Genomic DNA, 15,709 nt, shown 5'->3' with positions numbered 1-15,709 from the left:
TCGGCGACAGCCAGTATGCTACGCGCACACACGCACACAGGACAATAGTCATAATGTATGAATATACACTACTTTATACATGTCATATATAATCTTCCTGCATTATAACTTTTAATTGATGGATGTAATAAAAACAATGATACCATTATACCACAGCTAGTCTTTATTCATCATGAAATGTAGTGTATGCAAGCACATGGAATCGTGTGCTTTCCTTTTATATGTCAATGTATTTTACCGTTTACCATGAATTCTGACTAGCAGTGCCCAGCTGAGGGCATTCCATCATGAATTACTAATAAAGCATTTATTTGCCTTGCAGTAAGAGACCAGATGCCTGGTCAGCAGAGCTCTGAAAAGGTGATTCTCATGTCCATTGTTTTGTCATTGTAAGCGCACGCTCACATAACACATCATTGGTTCCAGTGTAAAGTTCTGGTTGTGTACAGAGGTTAAAATTTGACCAAAGTCTGGAACCTAACTTTACAATTAATCATAGATTTAATGAAACTAATGCATCCTTTCATTTTCAAATCACCTCCAACTTAATTGTACAGTATTTAGCTATCACTCATATCCATGGCAGTGTTATCTGATATTTCTCGGATCAAAAGTGGAAAATGTTTTTTCTTTTTCTTTTTTGTAACACCTAGTGTTTGTGTAAATGTGTACCTGGTATTTTGTAAAATGATTAAAGAAACACAATTTTGAAATCCCCACGTGCTAATACAGCTTCTTCCCTTTATCCATTTGCTATATCAGTATAGTAATATAGCAATTAAATCATTATTGTCTATATCCGAAAGTACCTACATGGTGAAAAATTAACCACTTAAACCATTGATACGAAAAAAGGATAAACGATACTTTTGCTCGTTCTGAATTGTTTTTATATTTGTAAATAGTAGACACATTGCATGTCCAAATAATAAATCAAATTTAACCATTATACTATAACCTTGCTATTATTCTAACACAATCCTTATAACCTACCTTGCACCTGTGACTATTTCGCAATCACTATCTGCCACGTTTGAAAGTGCGTGTGTATATAAACAGTATTATCATACCAGAATTCATGTGCCAACGGCAACATTGAGGTTGACGGATATTACTAATATTAAATCACTGTATACACAGACATTGAACAAAATTCTGACCACTACAAACTGCCAATTACTCATCAACCCACAAACCCATTTATAACGGGAAACTAATAGTGTGCATTTTTCCCTATAATATGGACTTACAAAGTGTGAGAGACAGAGGGATAAAAAGAACTTTCCAAGGGAAGACCCTCAGGACACTGTGGTCTAATATTAACGACCGCGGTGTGCCAAGTGATCTATAACTCGAGCTACCTGTTCCGCTTAGCGGGAAGATCGCCTACTTATCCATACCCAACGAGAACCAGACGGGGCTTGATTAGGTTATACACTATCTATCTCCTGTAAGTGGAAGTCAAGGAGATAGGGTCAATGGTCATTTCTATCTTGACATTAACTGTGCGGTCCAATCAATACCTCATGATTCACTGCATGCGGATAATATTGGTGACCTACTGAACTAAATGATTGCGATTTTCTTGTCTTTGGTATGGAAGCATTGTGGTGTATAGTGAATATGGCCCTGAGTCTTTACCGAAGTGACCGAGAGTTTGAATCCTGCCTATCCGTGTACATAGACAAGATGTTCCTGTCCTCCTCATCCCATAAGTGTCAATGCTTGGCAGGATATGCTGGGAAATAAGCATATTGGCGATGTTCTCTGTGGGTTATACTGCTGAAGCTAAAGGGAGTTCCTGGGCAAACAATGTTATGATTTCATCACAACTGTGATGCAATTATCACCATTACTGTCATTATCATTATCATTATCATTATCATTATCATTATCATTATCATTATCATTATCAATATCATTATCGTTATCGTTATCGTTATCATTATCAGTATCGTTATCATTCTCATCATCATTAAATGACATTATCACCATTGTTTATTTATCGCCATCATCATCAATCCTTGACTGTAGAGGTGGCTTGGTGCATTTTTTTTTTTTTTTACCTGCTGCGAACATTTTTTTTTTATGTGCACAAAAAAATAATGAATAATATCTTATCACATTTCAATGAATTGAATTGAGACCATCTGTGTTTCTGTTTAATGTTTTCGTGTAATGATGCAACTCTGCGGGAAATTAAAAGCTGTACAATGTACTTACATTTCGATTACTACTTACACTCCTTTGGGCTTGTATTAAAGTTGATTCTGTATGAAGCAGCTATAGAATACAACCTAATGCTACAGACCAGCCAGGGTGATGGAGGCTAAGACAGGATCACCTATAAAGTCAGCTGATGTGGCGAATGTCTCCTCTTCATTAGATTCACGCAGGTTTTTCGCCGGAAAAGGTAACCACACTCTCAACGCAGGAATTACCGGGGAGCTTTCCCCTCTCTGCATGCTTAAGGTCTGGAGATAGTCGCGGTATCACCACGACTTTAATGGAATCGTCACAGGAAAGCTGATGTCCACCTTCCAACTTTCTCAAGGCCAAAACCAAGCTCTGAGTTCTGGTCTTGAAAAAAAATCCAAACCAGATGGAATATATTCACCGCCATCTCTAGACAATATAGGATAATACTCTAAACTTCACCTGCGGTTCCGTCAAACTTGAACTTGAAGAAAATAAGAAAATAGGAGATGAATAATCCACAGGCTTTGTGGAGAAGAGAGAAAATAATTTTGAATGACAATTGCCTTGCCTTAGAGTTTTCTACATGCATATTAGTTTCAAGAAGAAATGCATTGATGAATTCAAACTAATCAGCTAGTATTGCTACTAATCTGCACAACATGAAAATACGCTCGAACCGGTGAATAGTGTAAAAGTCTTCTCCATAAACGAAAGGCGTTTGAGAATCATGGGCTTTTCATGCCGGTGCTCACCTGGCGTTCAATAGATGAAAAAAAAAAATGCAAAAGCAAGCAATTTTACAAGTCACTGGCAGGATTCGATCAGCAGGAGTTGTGGTCTCTGGCCTGCCATATACGGTGAATGTAAGTTAGCTCATATTTCATGGATAACGCCGTAGACAATAAGCAGGGTGTGAAGTACACTATACTCCTGACAAAAAAACATACAAAACAAAGGACAGAAGTTGTAAATATGAAGAGTTAATGTGAAAAAAAAATGTTAATGTTCTACCTTGAATAGATGTCGTCGTAGCAAAATATTATTACTGTTGAAGTCTCCCCGTCATCACACTAACCACTCTGTCCCATTACCACGCTTTGGCGAAAGTTAGAATCATATGACCAGTAGGGAGAATGTGGTCTGGTAGGAAATTGACGAAAGCGACCTGTAGTCTCGAGGAAAGTGAAGGAATCTATCACGATCGATTTGGGCAGCGGCTATGAACCACCTGCAAACGCACATTGGTGGCATAGTTTCACGTTGCGTCCGGAGACAAACGAGTAAAATAGAACGATGTGTTGTATGATGGGAATACCGGAACAACGGAACATTCTAACGCAGTACCAAAGCATATTAAAAAAAAGAAAATGAACACAAAAGGGCGAGGGAGAGGGATTCTTTTTTCATTCTTTATGTATGCATGAGAGTTGTTATGATCAATTACTTAAAGGCATTGAATAGGTTTGGTGAAGACGGGGATTCAGATTTTAAAAGGTCCTTACGACCCACCTTTGATTAGGAACATTTTGTTTTACTTTGCTTTTTGATATCTCAGCCATTTCAAAACCGATATTATAATATTTGATTTCTCTTAGAATGGATACTCTTTGATATTTCATATACCGGTAAATTACTTCTAATTACCTCAAAAAGGGATGAAACCTAAATCCCCATTTCCACCATTATACTATCTCTTTGACTGGTGTGCTTAACGTCATTGACTGTCGTTTGATGAGTAGGTAATTCACCAGTGTGTTCTCTCTCTACTTTCTCTTCTCATTTTGCTCGTGGTCAGGTCTTGCTTCCTAGGCCTGGCCACTTAAATTATGGGCAATCGTAAAGTTGATATGAATCGATTTTTTTTAATTCTATAACTATAGTGGAATGTTACATAGAGTTTCTAAGCACTGAGACAAACCAGCATATCTAGAAGAGCAACAATTATCATCACCTGTTAGTGCTTCCTCTCACAGGGAGGGAAGTCTATGTGTTTGCTTCTACTCTATTCCTCACACTCTGTGTCTATCTATCTGTCTATCTATCTATCTATCTATCTATCTATCTATCTATCTATCTATCTATCTATCTATCGATCTACCTATATATCTTTCTATATTTATTTCATATTCTATTCATGAGACGAAAGAAGATGGCCGAAGACGGTATACGCATGCATAATATAGAGTATGTTACTGTGTTACTGTGGCATGAAAAAAAAATAGATTGCATTGAGAAATTAATTACGAACGTATCAAAAATTTATTGGATGTTTTCATATGTTAGTGTCTGTCATGTCTGAAAAGAGGGACATATTTCATGAACAAAATGTGTGATTCTTGGAGGCGTGTTTTATGCTGGTTAAGGTGTTTTGGAAGATGTGCCAATAATTATGGATACATCTCCATGTTTATGTATGTTATTTATCACATCTTAGAAAGCAAAGAAGAGAGAAGACAAAAAGAAAAAAAATCCCTCTCCGTTCAGTGTCTCGAGTTTAATATCGTGTTTGAATCCATTTAGGGTTTAAAAAAAAAAATCTAAAAAAAAAATAAATTATCTGTTAGTCCAAACTTGAAACTTAAAATCTTGCTACCTAAAAAATTACCCCCTGGTTTCTTTTGTTTTCTCACATAGGTGCTGTCTAAGGCGCTGGATCGTCATTTTATCATTATTCACAGTTTTAAGGATAGACCAAAGTAAAGCACGTAAGTATACGTTTGTGGCATTATCCTTTTCTCGTTAGTTCCTTATTCTGCCTATGTTTCAGATTTCCTTGATAAGCACATTCTAATTGGTTCTGAAGAGTTGCAAACGTCAAATCAAATACTTACATCGAAACAGAGATATAACAAAACAAAGTCATTTACATAATGTATCTTTGCCGTGGTGCAGTGGATAGAGCGCTTTCATTGTCAACAGATTCGGGGTTCGAATTCTGATTGATGCGTTCATAATATAAAAGCTTACACAAGATATTTTGCCCAGAATGCTCCATACGACAGGTATGATCAGGTGTATCAATGGGTAGCTGGCAATGACAGTAATGATGATAATGATATTGATAATAATAAATAAATAGACGCTAATGACAATGATAGAAATAAATATCATTAGTATAATAGTGATATTATCATCATCATCATTATTACTGTAATTACCAAAACTATCATTATATACATAAATCAATAATGGGGGGGGGGGGGGCAAGACTGAGGGACATGAAAATTAGAGGGTAAGAATACATCCTGCCCCGAAAGGAATGCACGAGGAGGGATTCGAACCGGTGACCTTTTCTGGAGTCGAAGTTTTACACATGCAAATGTCCCAGTTATGCGTGCATTTGTGCGCGTGTGTGTCTGTGTGTGTGTGTATGTGTGTGTGTGTATGTGTGTCTGTGTCTGTGTGTGTACATCCGTGAAGCAAGGTATAAATCATATCGAATTGTCTATACCGTCACATCGGACGTAACAAGTGGGGAATCCGGTCCTGGCCTCATTCTTATCACCAATGTTTGCTTTTTCTCCTCTGTTTTCATCGCCATTCTTTTTTTTTCCAGAAATTACCAGCACAGTAGAATGTCCAGGAGATTTAGTGGTAGAAGAAAACGATTTACCAGGTAGGTAGAATTCCCTGTTCTGTCCGTTGTTTTTTTCTTTTCAATTCGTTATTGGTACAGTTAATGTTTTTGTTTTCATTATCAATATAATTGTTAACACCAATATGATTGTAATCATTGAGATTCCATGTCTGCAATATAATTCAAATTTTATTTCCAACGTCACATAAATTACAAAAAGAGCCCAAATAATACAAAATATACGAAAATACATTTGAAAGCATTATTATCATCATTCGGCTTTTAAGTTCTAACTGAATTGTGTTCATTGATCGCAGTTTATTGTTTGTAATTATACTGCTGCAAAAGCGAATCCTTATCGTAACATCATTCCAACAATGCGTAGAAGCAGAAATACTTATAAAAAAACAAAACCTCTCCAAAAGTCCACCAGGATATTTTTGAGTAGAGCTCTAACACACGTCTAACATGTGAGAAAGAAGAAAACAAGCTACAGATAAAACGTACTCGTAAACATGTTTGAACCCCCTACTAATGAGCATTGTCTGTGCGTACTACATTGTACGTTACGATCTGACATGTCATTGTTGTACACTTTCAACTCCCCCCCCCCCCCCAAATAATGGAAACAAACAAACAATAAAATACAAAGCGAATATCCTGTAATATTTGAATAACTTTTATTACGAGTTTTTGCTTTCTTCTCAAATGATTCTCATCCGAGGCTGGGACATCATCCGCATGTTCCAGCTGGACGCAGCCTCCTTTGACGGGGTGAGAGTTGTGTCGGGGTCAGACAGAGTTCAAACTGCATACAGGCTCCTCAAGAACCATGACATCACACAGCCAACGAGGTAAAGTGGGATAAATTAGTGGGTGTTGCTCTTTATTTTGAAGGTTCGCTATTCCGAAACAGACAAATTCCCACTACACATTTGTTTGTTAAAAAAGAAAATGGAAAGGGGTTCCTAAATCTTAACATTTTTTACCTCATTCCGAAGGTTCGTGATTCCGAAATTGAAATAAACTTTGTTATTTCGAAGATTCCTTTTTAGCGAAAGTGAAGTAAGGTTCATTATTCCAAGGGTTCGTTGATGAGAAAATGAAATAAGGTTGATTATTCGAAAGGTTTGTTAATCCGAATAGAGTGTAGGTGTGTACTAACGAACCTTCAAAATTGTTCTTAAATTGTTGCAACTGTCTGGCAAAAACTTGCTCTACAACAACGTAATGTTAATGTGAGGCAATATTGTCACTCATTGCAATAAAAGCAATTCGACAGCACTTACTTATCATAATAATTTATTTTCTTAGCAATTTTTTTTTTAAAGGGCAACTTTGATAATTTTTGTGGTTCAATTATAAGAAATAAATACATGAATGACGAGTAGAGAAAAACATGAATGAAACGAATCTACCAAGGTATTTTTTTTATTTTGTTGATGTGATTTCCTCTTTTAGTGTGTGTATATTATAATATGTGTGTGAGTTTGTGTGTTTTGCAAAATTGATAGATTTTGCCAATAGTGCTAATTATCGTAATTGTTTTAAACTGGGGGGGGGGCACTGTAGGGGTGGCATAGTGGATAAAACTCTGGACTCCCAATTGGAGGACCCAAGATCGATTCCCGCAGAGTGCTTACGTCCTTGGACAAGACGTTTTTCTCCATCATTTCCCTCTCGACCCAGGTGTATAAATGGGTACCCGGCAACGCGGCAAGGGTAATAATAATGGCAGGGCCCTCATGATAGAGCATACAGTCATGGCAACACTGAAGAGCTACCCATGACAAAGAAGACCTTATTATCACTATCATTTTCATCATAACTGACAGAAGAAAACATTACCTTGATTTTCTGATTGCGCATTATCATCGTCGTTGTTGTTGCGGTTTTATGTTGTTGTTTTTAATTATATGCATCCATCAAACCAGTTTCTGATCGTCTGCTTGTTAATCCTACGCCCTCTATAGGCAGCAGTTCCCACAGGGTCTCCCAGAGGTCTTCTCCTTCGTCTCCACGTTCAAGCTAACGGATCGTACGGGCATGGACGAGGATTGGTTCCTGTGGCTCATCCGGGACCGGGCCGGCTCGCCCCAGGTTGGAATCCGCCTCATCGGCTCGGAGAAGACTCTGCAGTTCATCTACGTAAATGAGCTGGGTCAGCTGGAGAATGTGCGATTCCAGTGAGTTTATCTGATGAGCATAAGGTTACATTCTTAAAGCCCATTTATACATTTTTTTTTGTACAAACCATCTTAAATCTTCCATGCAATCATGGCTTTGCCCGTAATCAAGCAAAGCGTTCATACGCTTTGATACCCTCACAAATAAACTCTAACGATGCTAGATTTGTAGATAATTATATGACAGGCAACTTTTGGCCATTATATTACGATGTGCTGTTTTACCCTTCATTCCTTTTCTTCTTGTATGTTTTTGTTAAATACACTAACGGATACCTAAAATTCGATATCAGATAAACTTAATCATCGTGCTCCTGCTTTGATAACTCCTGTCTGATCAATCACAGGAATGCAATGCAGCTTTTCGACAAGAACTGGCATAAACTTCACGTAGCCGTGGGCGAGAACACCCTGGACGTGTTCATCGACTGCCAGCGTATCGGGTCGGCCCCGCTGTCGAACAGGGGCGTCGTCGACATCAATGGCGAAACGACCATCGGGAGGCGGGTTGGTTCAGGCGGAGGTCCAGTGCAGGTATGAAAGAAAACTGGAGTAAGGGATTAGCATAGACACATTGATAGGTTGACAGATAGGTACACAAATAGATAGTTGGTTGATAGATAGATGGATAGATAGATATGTAGATGGATGGATGGATAGATAGATAACTGCAGAAGTGTGAATAGATGAACGGTCAAACAAAAAGGAAGAGAGATAGTCAGGTACATGACATATTATAACAGATATGTCATCGATGTCGTTGACATGGCCCATACCATATAAAGTGAAATATTAATAAATGACCACTGTTCCTTTTGTTCAAACGAACATATCAGAAGAGAGCGCACTAACGAAAATATTATGTGACGAACATTTCAGAAGCTGTGTGATCATTAGAGACTAGGTTAAAGATACTAAAAAAAGAAAAGTCTTCGGAATAGTATGCTCAAGTTACTGTTCAGTCACGCGGATGACAATGGTGTCATTCTTCTATCTCACATACAGAGGTTGTGCACAGCTTCGTGATGTGTGTTGCAATTTTTTTCTGTTATTTACTTGTTTCTAAAACAGTGGATGAAAATTGTCCTTCTATATGATCTGCGTGCAGAACAATATTGATTACAGCGTTATTTTACACACGTTTTTTTGCTTTGCTTTGTTTTGTATTTTTCACATCCTGGTAGTTTATCTTACAATGGATGATCATCCACTGTGACCGGAGCTTTCCTACCCGAGATCAGTGCTCGGAAATCCCCGTGAGTTACAGGAAATCCCATCTTATAAGTCTTTTTTTTTTCAAATGTGCAATGCATATCATAATCCCCGTGATTCATTATTTCCACCAAACAATTACCGGAAATGTAAAACTTGCGTCCCGAAGGAAAGTTTTGTGAACCTGTCTTGTTAATGTATCAGTGTAATGTATGTGTGCGTGTGTGCGTGTGTGTGTGTGTGTGTGTGTGTGTGTGTATGTATGATTGTTGGTGTTTTGTTTAGTTTGTTTGATAATTTGTCTGTTTTTTTTTTATTGTTTGTTATGATGAATTTGAAGTCCGAGTAGATTCATAGTGGTTTTGTCCAGGAAGTCATGACTATCTCTCGTAGAAAACACAATGTGTCATAGGCGGTTAACATTTTCTCTTTCCCGTTGCAGGTATGAGAAAATACTTGCAAATAGTTTTGCAATATATTCAATGTCATAGTCCCATGCAAAAAAAAACCAAACAAACAAAAACAAAAACAAAACAGTGGCGAGTTATTTCAGGTCACGACTCCTTCAAATTGTTTTGATGGATTAATTGCGGTAACGTTATTCCAAAGTCAATATTTATCAACGTTTAATTGATATAAAATTATTGCGTTTTATCGTGACTCTTTTTTTTCTTCATTCCTTCGTCAGCTTATCGACCCAACGGAAGAAGTAAGTTTGTATTTGTTCGTCCTTTTCTTTTCACTTTCCAATTAAAGTATTTGTTTTAACTGAGGTATTACTTTTTCATTACGTAAATTCCATGCAGGTTTTTGGCACATTATTCAAAAATCCGTCAATAAAGACGCAGTGTGGTGCACATTGTCAAAAGAATGTACCTTTAGGAATAATTTTCTTGCAGGCTGCAACAATAACAAGTCATATAAAAACAACTATACTATTATGAGAATCATCATAATCATCATCATCATCATCATAATTGCCATTCATATTGTGCTAAGCCCAGTAAATTAAATGCTGAAGGGACACTCGAAGATTCGAAATCATAAGTATTAGATAGAGAATAGGGAACAATTCAGGTATCATGACACCAGTAATAATTCTTCTTCTGGCAATTGTGGCACAGCAAGACTTGTGCGACGGCGCCCTCCCAAAGACTTCCTACATTCAGCTGATATTCAGGCCAGGGGGGTGTTTCATAAAGCTGTTCGTAAAGTTAAGAACGACTTGCGAGCGACTGGTGATCGGTTCTTGAGCTGAATTATGGAAATTTTGTTAAGTATAGCACATCAGAACTGATCACCAGTCGCTCGTAAGTTGTTCGTAACTTTGCGAACAGCTCTATGAAACAAGGCCCAGGGACCACAAGTAACCATGTGCTTTCTGACTAGCGTAATACAATTCAACGTCATTAAAGCGTAATGCAATGTATAGCACCATGACAGATACTGACATAGGCAGTGAATGTTCATGCCATGGTTAATCAGCCACTCTTTTGACGTTCTTTCTCTGATCAATGTCTATATCTATCATTTTTTCCCCAGCCTCAAACCTGTCCAATAAGCTGCCCTGAAGGACCGAAGGGTGACAAAGGAGACCAGGTAAGTTAACTTAAATGCATCTAATCAAACTCTTTCTTTTCAGATTCTAAAATGGCATTTGGATACTAAACTTCAAAGACCAACCAAGTTTATGTATGTAACGCGTTAATTGCTGAAGTTAATGACTAGTTAATTATGTCTAAATCACATGATTTATTCTTGGTAAGACCTATATTTTTTTTTCTTTATTGTTATCATCATGCGCTTTGTCAGAAATGACGTCAAAATGCAAGTGCTTGGTAACAATTAACAGTGTTTTTTGTCTTCTTTCTAAACTGTAGATTAAAGTAGTAGTAATTAAGAAAATTCCGTGAAAGACGTTGTTTTCACGAATTTTTGCCCATAGGGCTTTGTCCAGTCAGTGGCAAGCTTTATTTTGAAGATGGTATAAATCAAATTAAAAGGACATCTTTGTGCTTTCATCGAACAACGGTTTTACTTTTTCTTTTTTCTTTCTTTCTTTTCTTTCACAGGGTACTCGCGGACAGACTGGCCAGATCGGTCGGCCTGGAATTCCTGGTCGGGTGGGGTCGATTGGCTCGAAGGGAGAAAAGGGTAGCGACGGATTTAGGGTGAGTCCTGCAGCTGTGTGTGTGAATGTGTGCATGTGTGCATTAGCCACTAAACAATCAGGAAGCATTAATACAGTGTTGATATAATGAATACAGTATTCTATTATGATACATTAAAGGGATCGTACAGTTTCGGTTGAGACTTAACTTCAGGTTTCTAACATTATAGTGAGATAGTGAGAAACCTCTTATGAAATATGAAAGAGGATGTAATTTTTTGAAGAATTCAGCGTTTCTTTGATGAAAATTGGTTTTGAAGTGGCTGAGATATAAAAAAAGCGATCGAATTCCTCTTAGCATGGTATCATCTGTACTATTTCATAAGTGGTTTCTTGGTATCTTGCAACAAGTTAAAAGCCCAATTCTCATATCCACCAATACTGTACCATCCCTTGAGCATTATTGTCCTGATTGTTCAATCTGTGCTTTTGGTGGATCTCCAACAGCAGTACCTGTGTGCATTAGCGAACCACTCCGGGAAAAAAAGAGGAGAAAGATTTAAAAAAAAAAGTTAATGTGTTTTTGATTGCTTAAGTCAACTCTCATTCCCGATTTTTTTTTTTCTCTCTCTCTCAGGGGGAACCAGGTCCAATGGGACCACCAGGAGCACCGGGGCCGAGGGTAAGAAACTTTATCAATATTTTGACCCTCCCCCCCCCCCCCCAATTCATAACTTAGCGTACATCCACTCCACCTGCAGTATAAAGGGTCACCATGGTGTTCTGGACCAGGCCCTGCGCTCGTCCTAGGAGGATAATTATGAATGTGGGTTCGAAGTCTGCCCAGTGCGTTGACACCGTCTTGGAAAAGATGTTGTAGATAGGCAACGTTGAGATACCATGGAGTGGGGAGAGGCTGGACCGGATCGGATATTCGAGAATTCCAGTTACTGAGTGTGTTCATCTTCATCACGAATCTCTATAATATAAAATAATGTAATTACACGACTGGAATCGACCCTTACCGATGTGTGTACCCTGAACATATTGTCTGACTGACGCTATTTGCAGTTTTCGAATATACCCCGGTAGGCAACAAATGGAGGTCGATTCAGTAAACAACTTTCCTCGTGCTTACCGAAATAAAATCCTTAGCGTGCATCTGCTACATCACACCGTATGTCAAGATGGTGCTGAGGACGAGACCCTGGATACTACTACTAATAATAAAAAAAGCTGTGAGTTCGAATACATAATGGTCCAGCGCCAATACACTGGGATAAGGTGTTGATTAGACACTTTGTCCCCCTTAACTTGGGTGTAAAGAAGTACCTGGTTTTACCATGGTAATGATTATGACCACGGTAGCTCGGTCCCCGGTAAAACAGTTAAACACCTTCGTGTAAATGTGACTTTTTCATAATGTTACCCATTTGTATTGTATAAAAAAACAAATTTACTTGTAAAGTTTTGTTATCTGTTTTCCTTTTTGACCTTTAATGTTTTTGTGCTCGATCACGTCGATGGAGATGATGATAGAGATAAAGCTAAAAGGGAAATCAATTGATATTATTAACCCGTTCCATACTGAATTCTGGATTCCCCGTAGACTTAATACACAGGCCACCAGGTTCCCGTATGGAACGGGTTAACATAACAGAGAGATATACTTTCAAAACTTTTCTCTTTTTCAGGGTCCTCCTGGCCCAGGTGGTTTGGACGGAGATCCAGGCACTGCTGGTTCAAAGGGCGAGATGGTATGAAGACCAGATAGTCAATAATCTGATGCCATCCAAGATATATGGAGAGTTTTAATGCAAAAAGAGATAAACGAAATATTTATCCTTTTTTTTTTGTAATTGTTGAAACGAAGTAAAGAAAAAAAGGGTCTTACAATGACACTGCACTTGAAGATAACATGAAGATTATCACATATATTTTGAATTGATATAAGTAGATATAAATGTTTTTGCATTTATGCTCTTTGTATATGTATATACATACTTATATAAGATGTAATAACATTTCTTTTACTAATTTATGTATCATGCACATCAACTTTACCCAGTAGAATGTTCAGAACCTTAAGTTGATATTGATTTTCAAATTCAATCATGAAATACATGCTCAATTTTATTTCATTTTCACCGTTAATCCTCTCTTTCTTTCTCTCTATTTGGTTTTCATCTCAGAGAAATAGTTTATAAAATACAAGTTCTGCGAAGATGTCCATTAATATGTAGTTTTGGACAGGTGACACTACCTTCAAATTCAGTCCGTGATCACTTTGTTGCTAGGGACGTTGGACGCCTGCAGTTTTTGTAAAAGAGTTCTACTGAACAATTTGTAACTAATTATTACACCCTTTCCCCTCAACAGTTTGTTCCTATTGTCTTGATTATGTCACCGTGTCTTTGATTTATGAACATTCCATCTCTTCACTGTGTGTAGTCCCACTAGTTGTTTTAGAAAAGTATATATATATATATATATATATATATATATATATATAGATATAGATATATAGATATATGCATACCTGTTTTATAAATTACGAAGGTTATCTAAATTGATTTTTTTCTTTATTACAGGGAAGCGACGGGTTGCCAGGACTACCTGGTGTGCAGGGAGATCCGGTAAGTGTCCGCTAGATCGCTAAGTTTTTGCTCTTCTGTGCTTATCGACTTAATGATGTTCGTTATGACAAATAGAGTTAATAATGATTATGGCTGTAAACTATCCTGAGTGAGGTGTCGCTTCCCGAGTGAGGTGTCGCTGCCATGTATTTCATTTCATTTTGTTATATTTGATGTGTTTTTTTCATCGAGAAATATGAACATAAATTGAAATTGAAATTGAATTGAAATTTAGAAAAAAAAGCAAATAAGCAAGTTCCTTCATATTTCTTTAGCATTCATTCTTAGATTCCAACTTTCATAGATCGACCCTTATATGTTTTATATATTTGCAATATTCCATATACGTCTCCTAGCTGGATATCATGTATTTCATTTAATTTTGTTATATTTGATGTATTTTTTCATCGAGAAATATGAAAATAAATTGAAATTGAAATTGATAACTATTACTTCTGCATCAGAGTGTGTGCACTGTTTGATCGCCTTCCTATCCCTGTACTCATCGTATTTTTGCGTTATTTCCACAGGGTCCTGCCGGGCCGCCGGGACAGCAGGGACCAGATGGTCGTCCGGGCGACACTCCGTCCAGAGAGGTAAGAATCTCTCTCGCGTCATTCAATCTTTTAATGGAGCTTTCCCTCGCTTGATACTCAAGTTTGTTTTTGCTGTGGGTGCACTTTATTCAATCAAAATTTAATTGTAACGATTGGTTCCTTAAAATGTCATATAGATTTAAAACAACAATCTCATTAATAGCAACTAAAAGCAAAAACAATAATAATAGTAATGCTGATGATTATAAATATAATGATAATGATAATAATGATAATAAATTATAATAATATCAACAGCAACAACAACAACAACAACAACAAAGAGTACAATTACCTCAAGTGCGTTTTTCGCCATAGCCGCAGAAAGGAGATGGCCTTAAATTCTAACAGATTATGTTAGACTGGTAAGGCTGATTCATCAAATATCTTACGCTTCTATAGTGGACCATTATGTAGAGCCTACGTATTAATGACCTTAATATGAATTCTTCGCTCATCTACGCATCTCTACCCACATACGTTTATCAATATGTTATAAAACCATTGAACAGGCATACAATTTCAGCCCATCAGTATACTGTAACGAACCTTTCATGAAAATAATAACTGGGTCGTTAATGGGCAGAATACATTGCGTTGGACTTGTAAATTTAGAATAAAGAAACGATACAATAATTACAAGATAGCATGCTGGCAGTTTTCTGAAATCTAAGTTCCATATTCGCTCACTGTATGTTAAAGGCATAATTTACCATTTGCAGATAAAACAACAGATCCAGCATTAGTGCTTCAAACTAGTTCTTAAATGTGAGTTAGGAATAAAAACAACCATTGTGAAAATTTGAGCCTGTATAATCAATGTTAAGTATTGTTAAACATACACAATGTGAACAATGATATAATAAAAGTGTTTCCAGGATAAACCGTCTACAGTTATGGCTTAATGAGAAAAATAGTGATATCTCCTTATATTCTAGGCTTTATTGGAGACATTTCATAATAAATGGTAGGATGTTTTGTGACACAACTGACCTACACATTTGCATCAAAAGTGATATCTTGAACATTTTTAAATCACTGCTCCCAATGGTACACAGGACCTTTAACATTCATATCATTTATTTCCTTCAGCAACTAATCGATATCGTAGTGAGTATCCCTGGCCTACGGGGGCTTCCCGGGCCGCGTGGATTACCGGGACTCGATGGTCCAAAGGTGAGTGGGCGGAAGAC

General features: G+C 37.3%; 1 protein-coding gene across 1 annotated transcript in view; it reads left to right on the top strand.

Annotated features, from left to right (window-relative positions):
* Window positions 1–333: 333 nt before the first annotated feature.
* Window positions 334–15,709, top strand: part of LOC139734242 (uncharacterized) — a 30,930-nt gene continuing 15,554 nt past the window's right edge. The window contains exons 1-15 of the mRNA XM_071645039.1: window positions 334–389; window positions 4,834–4,904; window positions 5,756–5,815; window positions 6,501–6,630; window positions 7,750–7,962; window positions 8,310–8,496; window positions 9,147–9,218; window positions 9,863–9,883; window positions 10,717–10,773; window positions 11,247–11,345; window positions 11,922–11,966; window positions 12,979–13,041; window positions 13,876–13,920; window positions 14,451–14,516; window positions 15,609–15,692. Of these exons, the coding sequence (XP_071501140.1) occupies window positions 334–389; window positions 4,834–4,904; window positions 5,756–5,815; window positions 6,501–6,630; window positions 7,750–7,962; window positions 8,310–8,496; window positions 9,147–9,218; window positions 9,863–9,883; window positions 10,717–10,773; window positions 11,247–11,345; window positions 11,922–11,966; window positions 12,979–13,041; window positions 13,876–13,920; window positions 14,451–14,516; window positions 15,609–15,692 (1,269 nt within the window). The remainder of the gene's footprint in view (window positions 390–4,833; window positions 4,905–5,755; window positions 5,816–6,500; window positions 6,631–7,749; window positions 7,963–8,309; window positions 8,497–9,146; window positions 9,219–9,862; window positions 9,884–10,716; window positions 10,774–11,246; window positions 11,346–11,921; window positions 11,967–12,978; window positions 13,042–13,875; window positions 13,921–14,450; window positions 14,517–15,608; window positions 15,693–15,709) is intronic.

Source organism: Diadema antillarum, unplaced genomic scaffold (assembly GCF_040938485.1).
Source record: "Diadema antillarum isolate AM-2024a unplaced genomic scaffold, OU_Dant_1.0 seq00000515_RagTag, whole genome shotgun sequence".
In the NCBI taxonomy this organism is placed as follows: Eukaryota; Metazoa; Echinodermata; class Echinoidea; order Diadematoida; family Diadematidae; genus Diadema; species Diadema antillarum.
Note: the sequence above shows the minus strand (reverse complement) of the source record. Positions and strands in the feature narration are given on the sequence as shown.